The sequence below is a fragment of the Emys orbicularis genome, chromosome 11 (assembly GCF_028017835.1).
Source record: "Emys orbicularis isolate rEmyOrb1 chromosome 11, rEmyOrb1.hap1, whole genome shotgun sequence".
Taxonomy (NCBI): Eukaryota; Metazoa; Chordata; order Testudines; family Emydidae; genus Emys; species Emys orbicularis.
Window position 1 is genome coordinate 12153150 of NC_088693.1, and position 20331 is coordinate 12173480.

At 41.3% G+C, this 20331-nt stretch overlaps 1 protein-coding gene across 1 annotated transcript in view; it reads left to right on the plus strand.

Annotated features, from left to right (window-relative positions):
* KALRN (kalirin RhoGEF kinase) overlaps window positions 1–20331 on the plus strand; it is a 730922-nt gene that overhangs the window by 466978 nt on the left and 243613 nt on the right. Inside the window, exons 14-15 of the mRNA XM_065413425.1 lie at window positions 9440–9635; window positions 16486–16652. Of these exons, the coding sequence (XP_065269497.1) occupies window positions 9440–9635; window positions 16486–16652 (363 nt within the window). The remainder of the gene's footprint in view (window positions 1–9439; window positions 9636–16485; window positions 16653–20331) is intronic.

Sequence of the window (20331 nt, forward strand, 5' to 3'; positions counted from 1 at the left end):
AATTGCCTGTTGCCCCTCCTTCCCTTAATCTCTGTGTGCTTATCTGCCTATCCTTAGGCTATGAGCTCTTTGGAGCAGGGACTGTCCCTGCCTTAATTGTTTGGAAAGTACCTAGCAGGTGGCAGGTGCTGCTGTAAATTAATAATAATATAATAACAATGAGGAAGTCAGAGCCATGGCTTTTTGAATTTCTAATTCCTTTTGTTAATATAATGCAATATTTAATTAATGTAACTAATTAATTCTAGCGCTCTTATATGAGTCATTGCATATCATTTCTATAATTATATATAAGGGTTATATTAAATCTAAAAAGAAAATAGGATAAAAATGCAGCAAAGCAGCAAAGATCACAGTTAAAGCTAAAATTCCATTCTTAGCTTACTCCATTGTTCTTTGCAGATAACCTACTAAAGTCACCCTCTCTTTAGAGTGCCTTGATATAAATCTGCAAATGGGATAAGTTAAGAATGGCTTTTAAAAGTGATCTGGAAAGGATTTTTTGTTGCATTTGAGCGTGTGCCTTTTTCACTTCTGGAAGATTTTGCCTGAATGGTTTTTTTAAATGTTTTCCCCCCTTACTTATTTCTTTTAACTTTTAGGGCTATCAGGAATACCTGGCTGTGTGCGAGGTCCCTCTGGAAGTCTCTGCAGATGTAGGTTGTTAGCACTCACAACTTGATGGAAGTGGTGGTGGGGTTGAAATCTTTAACAGAAATGGCTTTCTCCAAAATGCTCATGAGTCCTTGAAGCTAAATAGGTGTTAATAGAAACAGGCAAAAACCAAAGAGTTGAAAACAATTTTACTGAAAATCCCTTCCAATCTCAGTGGCTCATCTTTCACCCTACTGTTGTGTGTCCTGGCAATTCTCCACTACAAGCCTCCTTCCTTGGGAGCTACATCCACTGCTTGAACCTGCTTCTCCATGGTGGAACCCAGAAGGGGCATCTGCTGAAGGGTCACCAATCCATTCCTGGGGCAAATGCCTTTTCTTGCTTAACTGCCCCCTTGGACATTATGAAGAGGATACAAATTGCACCCCAACCTTCCTCCTGCCTGGAGAAATAGTCACACCCAGTATTGTATTTAGTCAAACATCTGTTTTTAGTTCCAAGCATCTGTCTGCTTACTGTTTTCCATATCCCTTGTTCGTCTGCTCACTTTTAAAGCTAAAAATGTGGGGGATAGTTTCAAAGATACAAACGGCAGTTAAGTGCCTAGCCACTTTGACTTTCAGTGGGAGTCAGGTCTTAACTGCCATTTGTGCTTTTGAAAATCTAACCCTTTTTCTCTGCGCTTCCCTGGATGGTGAAATCCACATTATAGGCCGCTTTCTTTTGCAGTTCCTCTCGTAAACTTCCTCTGAGAATTGTCTTAAATGTCTCCACTCTGTAGATTTCTGTTGGAGCTGGAGCTTGTCTGTAAACTTTCCCTCCTGCTCTGGTGCTTGGAATACAGATAGATCATCTTCAGAGTTAATTGTACTCCAGAAACACTACGTATACTTCCATTTATTTAGGTGCATTGGACCTTATCGATTCTGCAAGGAAATCTGCCATCTGTGTGTATTTTCTCTCCAACTTGTATCACTTTATTTTATTTGCAGAAGAGGTATTCTACCTAAAAGTGAACCCACTGGTGTTTCTGTTGGTGATGGCGAACCAGCTACATTCAGTTAGGAACTCTTGTCTGCACTAGGGACTTCTGCTTCTTACTCAAGTCAAGGCAAATGTTTGGCATATGGATATTAATCCAAAGCCATGTAACGTGATTTGCTGTCTTTTCTTTCTTGCTTCAGTCCTAATATATTGGATGATCTTTAGATAGTCAAAAAGCAGATCAAATATCCACTAAGTATATCGATTCCAAATTGTGACTGGCAACTGGAAACAGGCGTAACAGACTCCTGAAAGCTTTCAGATACCCCAGTGACAATGTATTCTGATTTAGAACAGCCTCATTAATTATTCTTGGTCGAAAGTCCTCCTTTTATTTAAGGGACCTACCTTATTTGGTGCCTGATGTCCCACATTATTTATCAAATCAATGTAGGTTTCAAGACAGGAAGGGACTATTATGATCATCTAGTCTGATCTCCTTCATAACACAGGCCAAAGAACTTCATCCAGTGGTTCCTGCATCCAGCCCAATAACCTGTGTTTGAACTAGAGAATACAAAAGCAATATTTCTTCCCAGTTTTAAGCCAGGGATCTTTCACATGATGTGAACGTAGTAACTGTTACATTAAAAGGATGTTATTGTCAGAAGGTCAGGCTGAAAGAGACAGAACCATTTGACCCTTGTTGAGAGACACTAGTGGAGGTGCTGAGTATTGAATTGAGGGGCTCACATGTATGAAGCATATGTTATATCACTTAACTTTATCCCCAACTAATATCTATAAAATGTGCTTTGTCCCATATTTTAGCAACAGTCATTAAAAGGCTTATAGCTGTGATGGAAATGAATGACACTGTACTACAAATAAAGTGTTGTGAGGTGCTGTCCCTCAAAAACATTCTCTGCCTGGTCACTCTGCCTATTCCCCTTAGAATCATAAAATCACGGGGTTGGAAGGGACCTCAGGAGGTTATCTAGTCCAACCCCCTGCTCAAAGCAGGACCAATCCCCAACTAAATCATCCCAGCCAGGGCTTTGTCAAGCCTGACCTTAAAAACCTCTAAGGAAGGAGATACCACCATCTACCTAGGTAACCCATTCCAGTGCTTCACCACCCTCCTAGTGAAAAAGTTTTTCCTAATATCCAAACTAAACCTCCCCAACTGCAACTTGAGACCATTACTCCTTGTTCTGTCATCTGGTACCACTGAGAACAGTCTAGATCAATCCTCTTTGGAACCCCCTTTCAGGTAGTTGAAAGCAGCTATCAGATCCTCCCTCATTCTTCTCTTCTGCAGACTAAATAATCCCAGTTCGCTCAGCCTCTCCTCATAAGCCATGTGCTCCAGCCCCCTAATCATTTTTGTTGCCCTCTGCTGGACTCTTTCCAATTTTTCCACATCCTTCTTGAAGTGTGGGGCCCAAAACTGGACACAGTTATCCAGATGAGGCCTCACCAGTGCTGAATAGAGGGGAACAATCACGTCCCTCAATCTGCTGGCTATGCTCCTACTTACACAGCCCAAAATGTCGTTAGCCTTCTTGGCAACAAGGGCACACTGTTGACTCATATCCAGGTTCTCATCCACTGTAACCCCTAGGTCCTTTTCTGCAGAACTGCTGCCTAGCTACTCGGTCCCTAGTCTGTAGCAGTGCATGGGATTCTTCCATCCTAAGGGCTGGTCTACACTAGGGAGGGGGATCGATCCAAGATACGCAACTTCAGCTACGCGAAAAGCGTAGCTGAAGTCGAAGTATCTTGGATCGAATTACCTGGGGTCCAGACAGCGTGGGATCGATGGCTGCAGCTCCCCCGTCGACTGCGCTACCGTCGCTTGCTCTGGTGGAGTTCCGGAGTCAACGGTGAGCGCGTTCGGGGATCGATATATCGCGTCTTAACGAGACGCGATATATCGATCCCGGATAAATTGATTGCTACCCGCCGATACGGTGGGTAGTGAAGATGTACCCTTAGTGCAGGACTCTGCACTTGTCCTTGTTGAACCTCATCAGATTTCTTTTGGCCCAATCCTCTAATTTGTTCAGGTCCCTCTGTATCCTATCCATACCCTCCAGCGTATCTACTACTCCTCCCAGTTTAGTGTCATCTGCAAACTTGCTGAGGGTGCAAACCACGCCATCCTCCAGATTATTAAAGAAGATATTGAACAAAACCGGCCCCAGGACCGACCCTTGGGCACGCCGCTTGATAGCGGCTGCCAACTAGACATGGAGCCATTGATCACTACCCGTTGAGCCCGATGATCTAGCCAGCTTTCTATCCACCTTGTAGTCCGTTCATCCAGCCCATACTTCTTAAACTTGATGGCAAGAATACTGTGGGAGACAGTATCAAAAGCTTTGCTCAAGTCAAGGAATAACACGTCCACTGCTTTCCCCTCATCCACAAAGCTAGTTATCTCATCATAGAAGGCAATTAGGTTAGTTAGGCATGACTTACCCTTGGTGAATCCATGCTGACTGTTCCTGATCACTTTCCTCTCCTCTAAGTGCTTCAAAATTGATTCCTTGAGGACCTGCTCCATGATTTTTCCAGGGACTAAGGTGAGGCTGGACTGGCCTGTAGTTCTCCGGATCCTCCTCCTTCCCTTTTTTAAAGATGGGCACTACATCAGCCTTTTTCCAGTCATCCGGGACCTCCCCCCTCACCATGAGTTTTCAAAGATAATGTCCAATGGCTCTGCAATCACATCCGCCAACGCATTTAGCACCCTCAGATGCAGTGCATCCAACCCCATGGACTTGTGCTCGTCCAGCTTTTCTAAATAGTCCTGAACCACTTCTTTCTCCACAGAGGGCTGGTCACCTCCTCCCCATACTGTGCTGCCCAGTGCAGTAGTCTGGGAGCTGACCTTGTTTATGAAAACAGAGGCAAAAAAAGCATTGAGTACATTAGCTTTTTCCACATCCTCTGTCACTAGGTTGCCTCCCCCATCCAGTAAGGGGCCCACACTTTCCTTGACCACCTTCTTGTTGCTAACATACCTGTAGAAACCCTTCTTGTTACTCTTAACATCTCTTGCTAGCTGCAACTCCAATTGTGATTTGGCCTTCCACAATTATTTACCACTAAAAGCAGGAATAATCTGAACAGGTGTGTGTGCATAGACACCATTGCCAGGTCAGGGATAGTACATGCCTCTGACCACTCTACTGATCCCATAGGCCTCTCTCTGCAGGGAAGCTTCTCCGAGACTTTGCAGGTAGTCCTGTAAAGTAGCTGCCAGATTCTTCCCAGTGATTCTGCCACCCGCTTTCCTGGTGTGTGACTGCACAGCGCCACCCAGAATCCGTTCTGTGCGGATTTTACAGTCGCATGCAATCAATGTTCTTTTAAGGTCAGTTTCTGCCCTTGGAGATTCACAGCAGATGCCCACTGTGGACAGGACAGAATTTGGTTCTTTATTCTTGTCTTATACTATGAAAGGTCCATGGGTCACTAAAGTCTGCTATATGCTGAATTCCGTTTTCCACCATTACCATTTCTTTGGCTCTATTTTTCCTCCTATCAAATCTTGCAGCTTTTATTTCACTTCTCGGCTCTTCTGGCTTAACATGAATTTGGAAAGGAACAAAAGTAATCTCTCAGGCAGTAACTCACTTCACTGTTATTTATAACTCATGTGAGTGTCGCTTTCCGAGTTTATAACATTAGCAGAGTCTTTCAAGTGAATTAGCTGTCTGCTCAGAGATACAGGATTTTTATGGCTTTGTACAGATAGATCTGTATATTTAATCAAATATGAGGATTCTTTGTTCAAAATCAGGTTCCAGAGATCTTGGCTCATAAAATATGAATTAAATAATAGGCATCCTAAAAAAAATTCCAGCCACTCCTACATGTAGATCTTTTATTTTTTCACATGTATCATATTGGATGTCCTTAAGTTTTCACCTGGAAAGTGAGGCTCCAAGCTGTTTCTCATACAGTGTCTTTTAGAGGTATATTCAGGTTTTTTTATGGATATTGTTGGGATTCAGAATCCAAAAGCATCAGGGCACAATCATTGCAATGACATCCTTCATATACCTCAGTGGCCCACTATCAACCCATCCAGTGTGGCATCTCTGCGTATTATCAAAAACGGGGAATGTATTGTGATATCTTCAGAGCCACCCCACACTAAAGCCTGTCTTGCTGTCTGAGAGACAGGAACGGGGAGCTTTCTGCAAATGTAGGATTTATAAAAGTGACAGCTTCATTCTCCCTTCCTGCTCTTCCCATCCACATCAGTCTGCAGGCAACATTCTGCTCTTAGGTCCACTAAATAGATGTCATTCTGTGATCTGCTCTGCTGATATGCTCTAAACTCCATTGGTGAACTGAGTGCTGGAGCTGAGATCCGCTTGCTCTCCATTTCCACTGCCAAAACCCTGGGTCATGCCATGGTTCTGTCTCCCCTGGACTGCTGTATACACCTCCTCACCAGCCTCCCTGACTCTCCTCTCTTCAGTCTAGCCAACTACTAAAGCAATCTTCCTCTCCCTGTACACTGGCCATATTAGACCTTCACCACCGCCTCTTTCCATGTACTCCCTGTCTTCACATCCAGGCTCTGCCCAGCTCCTTCATTGCCTCTATATGATCTTCCCTCACTCCCCACCTTGACTCTACCCTGCCCACTCATCTACTGTTTCCCTGTTCAGTGTAGCATATTCCATCTTATTTGACAGATTAACCCTGAGAGAGACCTACATAGATTTTTTTTCTTGCCCTGGAAGAATATTAGAGACAAAGTGGGTGAGGTAATATATTTTATTGGACCAGTGTCTGTTGGTGAAAGACAAGCTTTCAAGCTTACGCAGAGCTCGGAAGAAGAGCTTCGTGTAAGCTTGAAAGCTTGTCTCTCATAAAAGCTTGTCTCCAGAGGCACTCTGTACCTCAAAGCAGCACCGTGAAACCCCCATATTCACCACAGTCATATAATTATGATATGTTTTGTACAAAGTTTGCCTTGTGAGGTATCATTTTAACAGCCTTGATCTGTTGAACACTAATGACCAGTGAGATTGTATGTGCTATCATTGTACGTGAAGTTATGAAGTTTTGTTATGTGTGTGTTACTGAAATTTGTTGTGAGGTTGAGAACACCCACAATCAGCCTTTCAGGTACAACAATGGAGTAGCCAGATGCACTGATGGCCCATTGAAGGGAATCCACTCTCCCAACCACCATCTCAGAGAGAGCACATATACAGTGGAGACTAACTTGTCATAGCAAAAGATCTTTCCAGCAAGCTGTAAGAAACTATAAAGAGGTCAAGTGACATCATGACTTGGCCTCACTTCCCCCCTCCACCCCCACAACTCAACACCTGGAAACACGTCTAGAGGACAAAGACTTTGAACTGGGGGAGGGTGGTACCGGGCTGGAAGTCAGGTCCAGCCTATGTATTGAAGATCTGTGACCTGTTTGTATCATCTCTAAGAGTGAGACATTGCTTGATTCAAATCCTATTTAGTTTATAGAACTCAATTTGTGAATTTAATTGTATTTCTTAGGTAACCAACTTTGATCTCTAAACTTACTACTTATAATCACTTAAAATCTATCTATATTATATTTTACCTAAACCAGTGTGTTTTGGTTGTGGTGCTTGGGAAATCTCAGCTCAGTTTACAAAGGCGAGTGTGTCTCCTCTCCACATCGAGGCAGACTGGGTAATGAACTTACACTGATCGGGCTTCTGACCAGGGCAAGACGGTACAGTTCTGGGGTGCAAGACTGGGGAGCTGGGGATGTCCCTGCCTGTGGATGTCTGTGTAAGTGTAGGACCTGTTAGACATTTGTGCCTTGGCAACAGCACCACAGAGTGAGATCGACACCCCAGCTTGGTGGGACAGAGGGCTCAGCAGTCCCACAGTCAAGGTTGCACCCCAGGAACCCCATCACAAAGAGATATTACCTCTCACACTGTATCCCTCTAATATCCTGAGATCAACATGCCTACAACAACACTGCATTCGACACTGTGCATAGACAGCTACAGGATGGAGAGATACTTTCTCCATAGTAGAACAGAATCTCCACTATCCTAAATATGGAATTTGTAAGAGAAATCAGATGTGACATATTATTGGATTTCTGATTCCCCTCTGTAACTATTATTCATAAGTGCATTTAGGTGGTTTCCCCAATGCAGGTGGACAAGAATGTATTCACATCTATGGGAAATTGGGCAGTACTCTGATTAACTCCATTATAAATTTTCAAATGACTATGTTTTAGCAGCCTGACAGTCAATGCAATGAACTATGACAGGCAATATTCTTAATAACGAATAAAAATTAAACCTCCTTCTGATCCAGTAAATGTATATGCCATTCTACCAGCACATGCAAGCAAAACAGGTTTCATATGGAACCTCAAGTACCATAGTCATTAATAGTGGAAATCTATTCTCACTTTAAACTGTAGATGTTCATTATGCTGTCTATAGCTTAAAATGAGGTCAAGTCGGCCTTAGTCCTTCTAGCTATCAGCAGAGGCTCTCTCTTTAAAACCCTTTCTAATTTTCTACCGAGCTCCTTCTCTGATTTCCACCATGACCATTTCTCTAGGGCTTGGTAATTGTTAGAACAGAAAATCTGCCAATAAGCCACCACATTCCAGAGACTCCAATTAACTGAGAAGTGTGAGTGAATCATAGGCCACTGGAATCAGGAAGGGCACCAAAGGGACTGTAAACAGAGATAGTTATTATTTAAAGTTAATTGAGTGGAATGGACATAGGAATAATCAGAATAAAAATGGAAAGCCCTCAGGATCTCCTGTGCTCTGCCTTTCACCCTGCGACTTCAGTCCCAGGTTTGTAAAATGGTCACAGATTGCCTGGGGTGAACAAATCTGAGTTTCCGCTTGTTTCAAAGAAGAGTCTAAAAAAGGTGTATGGGCTTGTGTTCTCATTTTGAATTTAAAACTGTGTCTTTTAAATCCCCCTCCAAAACAACATGTAAAGGATTTGGTGCCAGAAATCCTTGGTTCTGTGCCCTTGGTTTGCTTTGTGACCGTGGGATAAGACGCCAACATTTTCAAAAGTGGGTTTCTAAAGTTAAGCACCTAAATATATATTTAGGAAACCACAAATCCCATTGATTTCAGTGAGAACTGGGGCTCAGCATCTATGAAAATTGGGCATCTTTCACGTTGGTGCCTAAATATGGATTTAGATGTCTAACTTAACAGCAAGATTTGGTTATCGTTACCTTTGTCCCCTGTTCTTCATTTCCTCCTATTGCTTCATTTCCACCTGTTTGTATCTAGTTTCAAGTGTGATTCTACAGAGGCTAATGCTATTGGACCCGTTTACTGTCTGGGTACTATTGGGCGATAACACAGTAAAAATAATAATAATGGGACTGTTAGATTAATCAGGCCAATTGTTATAATGAAGAAACAGAGAACACGTAACAAAGGAAGCAAAGTTAGCCAACCTCTGCAAATTACTGCTAGATATTGGTGTAGAGGTTAGAGCTGAGAACTGTGGTTCTCTACCAACTCCGCTACTGACTTGCTGTGATGTTGAACAAGCCACTTCTGTGCTGTATTTTCCCAGCCTGTAAATGGTGTAACAGTACTCACCCACCTTTGTCAAAGCTTTGAGATCCACAGAAGAAAAGTGCCATGCAAGGGCCTGTTCCAAACCCAGGGAAGTCAACAGGAAGACTTCCCTTGATTTCAAGGGGCTTAGGATCAGACCCTAAGTGTGGAGTATTATGATGATCCAAATGCTGTTTTGAAGTAATCTTTTGTTGGCTTCCAGTGCATACAATATGTGGCTTTTTTCCTTTGAAGGTAACAGCAGAGTTAGATGCCTGGAATGAAGATTTGCTGAGACAAATGAATGATTTCAATACTGAGGACCTCACTCTGGCTGAGCAGCGCTTGCAGCGCCACACCGAACGGAAACTGGCCATGAACAACATGACCTTTGAGGTTATCCAGCAAGGGCAAGATTTACACCAGTACATCATGGAAGTCCAGGCTTCAGGTGAGCAGGACAATTTGCTTAATAGTCATCCATTTACAAAAATACAAAAGAAAACACATCATCTGTGAACAGAGTCCTTGTCACGTAACTGTGGATATTCTTCCTTCAAAGAGGTATTGGAATGTACGTTGTTTTCAGTATGAACAGGGCATAAGATGTTGGAATTTTACTTGCAATGTCCACTTGGAAGTTAAGATAAGCACTTGGTTGTAAAAACCTCCCTGGCGTGTGCTCCTAAATGGCAGTCTTGAAGCATATTAGTAGAGAAGTTGCTTTGTATCTTATACCCTGCTTCTCAGCAAAAGGTTCAAGTTTCCAGTGAGTACTGTAAAATCCTGATTTTTGCATTCTCACCTGGGGAAAATAATCATTCAGATTAATCTCTGCCTACTGTCCCAGAGGCGATAATTATTTGTAAGATGCTTAAAACTTCTCACATGCCTTGAAAGGCACACAGAGCAATTCCTCCACCCCCTTTAATTAAGATAAGAAGGACTGCTCAGGATACAAATAAAACTGATTTTCTTGGTCTCCTCCCATTCTCTTGTAAACATTTCACCCCAAGATACATTTTCGCAATAGTCAGCATAATTCGGCAAGCTCCGGTTAACAGAAGCTCAGCAGCAACTAAGAGAGAATGTTGCAAGATAGGAAACCAGGTGCATTGGGTGAACCATATGTGGAAGCTTGCACAGCATCTACTCACAGTATGGCTGGCCCTGTGCTTTGCCTATTAGTCCTTGGCTTTGTGATGTGGTAAAATTGCCCAAAGTAAATCAGTAAAATGCAACTTTTTTTTCTTCCCGGAAATATCAGAGGACTATGGCCTGGGAGGTACAGGATGTGGAGCAGAGCACAGGCGGGAGTAGAAGGCATGGGAGGTGTGATCCAGAGCAGAGCACAGACAGGAGCCTAGTGGATTGGTCTGGGAAAAACTCACTGTGTTTGTTTGGAACTCCCAAACTGCAGGAGAGTAGAAACAACTTCTCTGGATTACAAACAATGGAACAGAGATTAAATGGATGAGAACTTTAAAATATTTTTAAAATATTACCTCGGTCTCCCAGTGTGAGGTCCATGTGTATCTAAGAAAAATCATTTGCTTCCAAAGCCAAAGAACCACAACCTCTTGAGGATCCAGAATAATAGGGGTTAGTTGAAGGTTCTTTTCATACCTGTTTTGCAGGGAATGCAGAATATTGGGAGGATGGCAAAGTAAGGGACAGTAATTGTTCTTTGGAGACAACTGTTTCTTATTTCAATAAAGGACAGTTATACTCATTAAAAATTGCATTGAATTTTGTTTCCTCTCACTGAATTCTACATCAAATTTGTTCAGTTTACCAGTCAAAAGCGGATTGTTCTTACTGACGGAGCTGCAAACTCAGTATGGGACTTTTTGAAAATCAACAGTTATCACTGCCTCTTATTGAACATGATCACTAGTGCTGCAATAAGAACTTAGCTGAAAGTTTAGATAATGAAGCCACAAACTAAGCGTTTACAGTTTTGACGATAATTTTTTATTTGGCTCAGAGATCTTTAGGCTAACAAGTCTGTCAGGCAAATGTACTCTTAATGGGACTGGTAACAACTTGCTTCTTACCAAAGCTCTACTCTGACACACATGGATAAACCAGGCCTCGATTAACCTGATTTCACTATAAGAATATTTGTTTTCAACAAGGTTTTCATTTTTATAAGTTCATACGAGCTCTCTAAAAGTCATGTTGTATTCTCAGTGATTTTGTAGCTCATCTAAATTGTCTTTGGGCTCCATTAACAATGCATGTCCTTCAGGAAAGACTTATATGTTTAGAGAATACTACTCGTATGTTTGTGTTACCGAAAGGACAAGAGCTGTTAGTAAGCTACAATTGTTAATTCACATGCATTGGTCTTCATTCCATTTTTCCATTTTGATTATTACTCTGCTGTTGAGGTGAGATGACATCTCTGAAAGAAATTAAAGCTTAACACAAGGGCCAAGATTTTCCAAAATGACTAGTGATATTTTTGGGTGCCCAATTTGTGACACCTTAAAGGGGTCTGATTTTCACAAGTTTCTGTGCATTTACCCTCTGAAAATCAGGCCCTTTAAGATGTCTTAATTTGGACAAAGATCACTAGTCACTTTTGGAAAATCTTGGCGCAGGATTCAAATTATGGCATTTAAGGCCACCCCCCTCGCCCCCTCCAGAATATCTAGTTAGTGTGACCTTCTGTATATCTGAGGCCACTAAATAGCACTCAACCACCTTCACACCAAGCCCAATTGTCACCTGACCAGGACAAGGGTGGTCTATCCTAGTGGTCAGAGTGGGTGTCAGGCATAATGGTTGTCAGTAGTTGGAAGCTAGAGCCCAGGGTCAAGCCGGAGTCACTGTTCAGAAGCTAGAGACAAGGGTCAAACTGGAGGGCAGGGACTGGATACCAGAGCCAAGGGTCAAGCTGGAGTCAGAAGTCAAAGCTACAGGTCAAGCCAAAACTTAGGAATGGGAGCAAGCAAGGTAACAGGCAAGGAGGCGGTCAAGGCGGGGGCAGGACAGAGGCAAGGCTGGGTGCAATGCAGGAGCATTGAAAAGCAGGCACAATGGCGGGCATGAGCATTGAGCAGCCAGCGAGCTGCTGCTGCCACTAGGTTAAGAGCTGGCCTGCTTGCCCTTCCAACCAGTCAGGTGGTGTGGCCAGACAGGCAGCTTGCTGCAGGCCCGCTGTACTGATGAGACTGCCTGGAGAATACCTCTGCTGTAGGCCCTGATTCCTGACACCAATAACAAGAATTACTCCAAAGTATTACAGCCCTCAAACCAAACTATATCATCTCTGATATAATTCCATTTACCACACATTCATGTACTTCATTTGTGTATGTATTAGTCACTTCAATTATAACCTAAGTCACTCATGACCAAAAGCTGTTACCGTCTGATAACTGAGTAATGGCCTGGATACACTTATTTGGGTTCCTAGTTGAGTTCCCAGCAGACAGGTGTCAATATTGCACTGTCACAGCTGGCACTAATTAGCACCATTGTAGGTGATCAGTCAAGGAGTGAATGAGCCATCCTGGAGACTGAACTACTTATGCCTTAGAAGTGATTTGTCTAGGTCAGGACTGGTAGCACATTGATAAGGCAATTTTGTGGAAGTCTGCACTGTTGCTACCCATCTCATACTTGTTATGTGCACAAATAGAAAGAGGCCTGTAGTATCCAGGGCTGTCAGTCTAGTGCCATTCACCTGCGTCACCATAGCAGCCACATTCATTATAAAGGAAATTATTATTTAATTTCAGGTTGTGATTTCATTCTGGTTTAGGAAATGGATGTTGCAGGGACACGAAGGCTGACTTTGTTTAACCTTTCTGAAGAATGCTTCTAATTGTTCAGTTCAAAAACAAAGTCACACTGGTTGCAACACAGCTCTGTGAGGGCCAGATTATGATCCCGTACTCATAATGAATAGTATCTCACACTGCAAATAGCCCTACTGAAGGCAATGGGAACATATGTGGTGCATGATGTTATCCCCTGATAGTAATCGTGCAGCAATCCGACTTTAAGATATCACTCTCTTTTTTTCTGTAAGATACTGTCCGTTCATCCTTGATGTGACTCCAAGTGAAATCAGTGGAGTTCAACCAAGACTTAATTTAGCCCATAAATCCCATTTCTGTGCTGATTTACACCCTAGCAATCCTACTGAAGTCATTGGAGCTGATCCTCAGCTGATGTAGCCAATAGAGCCATAACAGTTTACACCACCAGCTAAGGATCTACCCCAGTGGGAGTGCTCGAACTGTAAAAGCCTTGGTTTAACTCCAGTTAAGCACATGCTTAGATCCATTCCTATTCAGAAAAGCACTTAAACAAGTATTTAACTTTAATTATTTAACCATTTGCTTCAGTGTGCCTTAAGCACATGCTTAGTGTTAAGTATGTGCTGAAGTGCTTTCTTGAACTAGGCTGCATTCCTGAACTGGGTTCTAAATCAGCACAGGAATAAGTCCCTCTGAGTGTGGGAGTGATTCTTATTATACAAAGAAATTTCTATTCAATCTGTTCAGTGATTTTATTATCTGGCAAATTCAAACTTAAGAGGTTTTGAAATTGAAGTCTCATAATATCTTTCTCTATAAGCTACAGCTCAATATTACACAAAACACATTTTGTGTAATTATAAGTCAGCAAATGTATTTATTTTTTCCTTGATTTTAGTGTTTAATGGAAGCTATTTTCAATTTACATAAATGCATTTCATCTGTAAAGTTTAGCACAGATTTTGTCACAAAATGTTTTTAATACATTTAAGGTTATTCAGTGATTTGGTTAAGACCTGGTTATGTTGCTACCACTAATAGAATTTGGGCAGTAGTTGTGCTAGCTGGCATAACTACTTATTTAAAAATTAGAATTCAAGTCAGAAATTTGACTTCTGGCATCCATGCAAACAGAATGGCCTTTTCTTAAAATTATCAATGAACTATGTGGGTGGATTTTTTTTCAGATTTCATCTTATTTTGGCAAATTAGGCTTTTTATAATATCCTAATTGGTTAAAACATAGGCAGAATGTGTGTAATATAGGCCTGATCCAAATCCTGTTGAAGTAAATGGTAGTCTTTTCATTGACTTCACTGTATTTTGGATCAGGCCTTATATGAATGTGTATAATTTAAAAGGTCTGTAGTTATCCAAAGGATAAAAGAAAAGATATATAGATAGGTAGGTAGGTAGATAGATTGTACAATGCACTAAATTATGCTCTCAATTACACCAGCATAAATTCAGAGTAAATCCAGTCACTTCAGTGCTGTTTCTCTAGATTTATGCCACTATAACTGAGAGCTGTGGTGTATTTATGTTGTTGTACTTGTGGCTACTCTTTTTAATAAATCTGTTTAAGAGCATGCTCCACTCAATACCAGTCTGTTGAAATCCCCTTCAGTAACAAGATGATTGAAGAAAACTGAAACTGCGTTCAGTTTATTGAAAAAACAGTTGTGCTTACATATCATAAACCTCCGGGTGAGGACTTTTGTGTGTGAAATTATTCCAAAAATACAATGTAAAAATGCTTTCTATTTTACAAATCCACCTTTGAGAAGAACGAGCTCTCTCATTGCATATGCTGGCAATGTGGCATAAATCTGTGTGACATGTGGCAAGCAAGAAAGGGCAAATCATTCATCACTGGGAGAGCAGTCTGCCCTTGGATAACATCCTAGGCAGTTTACTGGTTGCTGCTGATGAGTTACCACAGTCAAAACTACATCAGTCGAGTGTGCATGATGGAAAACTGTGTGTTTAATATCAAATAGGCATGGTGAAGTCAAGCATACAAAACACTAGCAATGTCCTAAGGACACAGTACCGTATGCAGGCTAATTATAACAAATGTGCATGGTGTCTGGCAGTTAGAAGGAACTTCACTCCCAAGAATGGGAGCATAAATTAAATTTCCAGACCCTAAATGTGAAGCCTGGGGCCATTCCACCTTATTTGGTAATGAAGAAGCTGTTTTGTTTTGGCTGGGAAAGAGAATCAGCCAATCAGTTTCACTCCGATGTGGCTTTCATGATAAAACCAGAAACTGGAAGAGACAAGGTAGGGTTGACACAGGGTTGATTTGGTTTCTAATTCTGTCCTCTGCTGATATCACTGTGACAGAAGGTAAAAGTCATGGAACTCTGGGACATAGAAAAGGTGCTTCACATTAAATGCCTCGAAACATAATTTCCTTGCTTCCTGTACAACAGCTTTCAGTCGCAGGGGGGAAAGGGGAGGTGTCCTTTTTTTAATCTTGTTTTATTTTATATAATAAAATGGCTTTGGAGAACAGTGCAGTGTTTTCTCACACTTACTTGAATCTGATTATTATAATTATTACGATCCTGCTTCTGTTGAAGCCAATAACAACATTCTAAATAACTTCAATGGGAGAAGGATCAGTCCCTTACTAATTTATGATTACATGGATTACAGTAGTGTGGAATGTCAAATAAAGTCTCTGGCCAAAGTCTGTCAGTTACACTGGTGAAATTGCAAATCAAAGAGGACAGTATACTGCTCTGCATTGTTTTTCTTGGGACAGTTACACAGTGAGCCAGATCCTCTGGTCCAGTGGAGCATATTCAATGCTGGACTTTGAGGGATTGGGGAAGGGGGCACTAAGCCACCTTTTCAGGCCTCCAGTTCTAGACCTGGTTTGGGAATGATTTGACACATGGCATAATTGAGAACAAACTAAAGGATAGTATAAATTAAAAGAGTGTTAATGGTCCCCTAAGAACCTAGACAGACTTTAGGCACACTCCACATTGTGGGCCCCCAACTACCATCCTAAATTGAGGACAGGAGTCTTTCTTTCTTTCTTTCTTTCTTTCTTTCTTTCTTTCTTTCTTTCTTTCTTTCTTTCTTTCTTTCTTTCTTTCTTTCTTCAAAGAAAGAATGTGTTTATAAGATATTGATTAATGAAATAACATAAGGCTGGGGGAGTATTTTAGTCTTTGATTTGTTAAAATTCATAAAGTATTTTTTAAAATTCCCAGTTCCACATCACCAAAGCTGTAGTCAAATCATTTCCGTATGGACAGTTTCAGATGAGCAAAACAAGGAGCAATCAACACAGAAACGTCATTTTATTGATACACACAGTGATAGACAGTACAGTCATAGGATTCAACAAACATGTGCATCAGGGTAAACCATATGTTGTTTGTGTGAGGGTTTACCAAGAATCAAGAGAGATTCAAATCAATGTGACGGGTGGCAGAATTGTGCTGCAAAAGGAATTGCAAATAAATGAAATTGTCTCTCTCTCTCTCTGTGTATGTCATTTTGTTGTAGGCATTGAACTAATCTGCGAAAAGGACATTGATCTTGCGACACAAGTGCAAGAGCTGCTGGAGTTCCTTCATGAGAAACAGCATGAGCTAGAGCTTAACGCGGATCAGACTCACAAACGGCTAGAGCAGTGCCTACAGCTCCGGCACCTACAGGCTGAGGTCAAGCAGGTCAGGCTTTCTACCACAGCCATTAAACCATTTTGTGGTGGCTTAAACGTGTCTTGAAAGCAATTACAGTACGTGCAGGCTGTTAAAACCATTTCTGTCAAATTGCCTCCCTTTACGTGTATGGAGTGTTAATCCTTTTCTTTAGCAGTACTTGATCTATTCACGGGTTCTAAAATGACCCTTTACAAGTAACTGAGGAGTCTGTTCCATGTTCTGTGCATGTGCAAGACCCCATGAATATTTATGGGAGTTACGTTCACCGTCCATGCAGAACTGACCCCATAGTTTCTAGATTGGGGTGTTCTTCAGAACAGAATGTGCTCTGGGAATATAAGGATTTGGGGTACAAACTGAAAGCATTGTGGATCATTGGTCTCATTAGTGGATATCTCAATGCCCAGGTCTAAAGCTGACACCACTCTAGTTTGGCCTCCTTACTTAATTTTTTGCATTATTACTGATCTGTGGGGAGCTCAACCAAGTTTATCATCTTTGGTTAAGATGTAGAACCCTGACTATTTGTAGTCTTTAACCTAGGATCTCACCATTTTAGGGTGTTAGTCTGCTAGTCCCAATTACATTAAAGCTCAGTCAGTTGTGTTTTGCCTACCTACATTTCCCAGTAGCTTCATTTGGATGTGTACTATTTCCTCACTTGCTGTCCTAGACGGTTGCATGCTGCTGCACAGCTGCAGTTTTTCACTCCAGAGGCAGCTGCATTTCAGTGAAGTGACTATATGTCCTAGTTTAATGGGGCAGTCTGGGTTTTTCATAGGATGCCCCGGGAATGTCTTTCTGATCACTTGAAATATCCCAGTTTTCCATTTCATCAATGAAAATGTTTGGTGTTTATTTTTTTAATCATTTCAAATGTTTGTTCATGACATTACTTTAGGGAGTAAAAGATCCTCTGTGTTTACCAGGAAAAAAGAGTTCAGTGGAACAAGTGTTCAATGTTCGGAGTGCAGAGAAAAGTCAAATGAGCATAGACTCTATCAAAGCTGTTCTTTTGCACAAAGTGAATGTTAATTACACTTGTTCAATGTTTCATGAGAAACTGATTCAGAACATTACATTACTGGCAAAAATCCTTCACTCTGAGAAATATGTACTTGGGGCTACTGAGTCAGAAGCTGGCAGTTGCGACATTAGTGCATGTTTAAAAAAAAGTGCACTTTTGCATGAGTCGTTTGCAAGCTTAACAAATGTAAACAGAAAAGTCTCCTAGTTTTTAATTTTGAAAATATAGTCACCTGGCATTCCAGTGGCAGTATGAAGTGTGTGGAGTTTATAAAGTGCTTTGGAACCCTTCTGAATGGAAGGCTCTATTTTATTAATAATATCTTTGTCTATAAAGTGCGTTTCTTTCTATAGGGACCCAAAATATTTCACACGCTATATTTACAACAAGCATCTCACTCACTGCAATGTAGCCAATTCTGAAATGAAACCTGGTGGCTATTTAATAGCGCACAGCAGCACTGGTTTAGAACCTAGAGAACCAGACCCAACAGAAACTCTAGAAATACATGTTGTTATTATTGGGCCCAATCCAAGTCCCAGTAAAGTAAATGTGAGTCTTTCACTTGACATTAAAAGGGGTTGGGTTAGGCCCGTTATTACAACATTAGTTTTTAGAGAAATAATGTGATGGCTGCACTCTGGATAACTAAAGCTGTGGGTCTCAGAAGCAAGGATTGGTTAATTTCATTCACAGGCTTGTGCCTTAGAATATTCTACAAACCAAACATCTAAAAATCTAAGTGATAGGACTGAACTGTCTAACTTCTGCAAGAGGAACACAAATAGCTGTCTTGAATTAGTGTTTCCTTAACAGTATTTGAACCATCAAAGCCTTCATTACTCTGTGACCTTTCAGCAAGCCTTTGGCTAAGAATCATTGTATTTGTTCAGCTGAATAATGAAAAATCTATTCCTTATTAACCTATCAATTACTGTAGCTAGTTTTCCCTGAAAAGAGCCAAATTAAAATATATCTGTGCCCTATCGTAAGGTGGCTGTATTGGTTTCCCTGGGGATGAGTAATAGTCACAACCACTTAGTGAAATTGGAAAATATATTGATTTTGGCTTGTTGTTCATTGCTGGTCTGGTCCAAATTTCCTTCACTTTTTAGAGCACTTGAGACAATGAATGGTCTCCATCTCATTACCAAATTGCACTTGCTCTTGAGAGTCAATTGAGATTTGGTTGCCACAGACACCTACTGTAGCTCTGGTAAAATTGTGCTGAAACAGCAAACTAGGCTAAGTTCTGGAACACGTACATATGTTTGCATTTTAACATAATGGCTCATGTAAATCCAAAGTCTTTTTCCTGTCTGTATCTATTTAAGTCTCATTTAGGAAAGGTTTCTGCATTAAATCACGTGCTTCACAGGTTTGAATGCCAAGAGGATACATGTTTGGAGCCATTTAAGTGGAACATCTCAAAGTGTGATGCTCTGTGACCTGAAACAGAGTGGAAATAATATAGATCACTGGTTCACAAAATCTTTCATATTAAGGAAGAGAGCCTCTCAAGGATGTGTCCCCACTCCCCCCGCCCCCCCTTTCCTGTTGTAACCATAGAACGTGGAAGGCTTATGCAGAAGTAATAGCAGGATAGTGTTAAGGAGATAAGATTAAAAGAAATTCCCTTTAATGCAATGCTGGCAGCTGTTTGGCTTTCCATTCCTGTTCCCCGTTTTTATATTTGTGCATTTATTTCCTTTCCCTAGGTGTAAGACTTTACTTTTCTTAGTACCCAATGTACCCAATCTCCCCTCACTGCCCCACTGTTCCTGTCTCTCCAGCTCATTTTGCGGTTTAATTCTTTCCTCTTGTGTGCCTTGTAAACCACCAGCTTTGGTGTCCACTTCAGATTTGATCCCAGTTGAATGTAACCCAAAGGACTACATGAAGCAACTGGTCTTGACTTTTTTCAGTTTAATAGAAGAAAAAGGCCTCTGGAAACCTGAAGAGACTTGAGCTGGGCTATAACTACCAGGAGGTGTCCTTGCTGAAGACTGGCAGATGCTTCCCTGGTATACTGAAAGAAACTCCTCAGATCACCTGCAAGAGAATCACCTTCAAAATAAAGATTCTTGTACATTAATTTCTTTCCTCATTGGTGGAGTTTCAAGTTGGAAGTCTGAGGAGAATTTGGCCTTCGCGTTTATTTACAGTGGGACACAGAAACAGTGAAACTCTGCTTATAGCCAATTGGAACAGAAGTCGATAATTGTTTCAGTGCATTGTAATTACAATTATAGTGAAACTTCCGCTTACAGTGAAATCATTCTGCAGGGGAGAGATGGCTTTGCTCTAAGAGGGTTCCACTGTTACTGCTTTTCAATCATAAGCAAAATGATTGGGCCTTTTTGGAGAGACTTAGGGGGGTTATGTATCCGAGGGGTAGCCGTGTTAGTCTGGATCTGTAAAAAGCAACAGAGAGTCCTGTGGCACCTTTAAGACTAACAGATGTATTGGAGCATAAGCTTTCGTGGGTGAATGCCTGCATCCGACGAAGTGGCCACAGGACTCTCTGTTGCTTTTTAGGGGGGTTATTTAACTCCAGAAATATTTAATTTCCACTTCAACAAAATTGAAAGATAAAATCTGCAATTTGTAGGAAATGTCTGTTTAAAGGCCATCTCTTAGTGTTAGCCTGTCTGCACA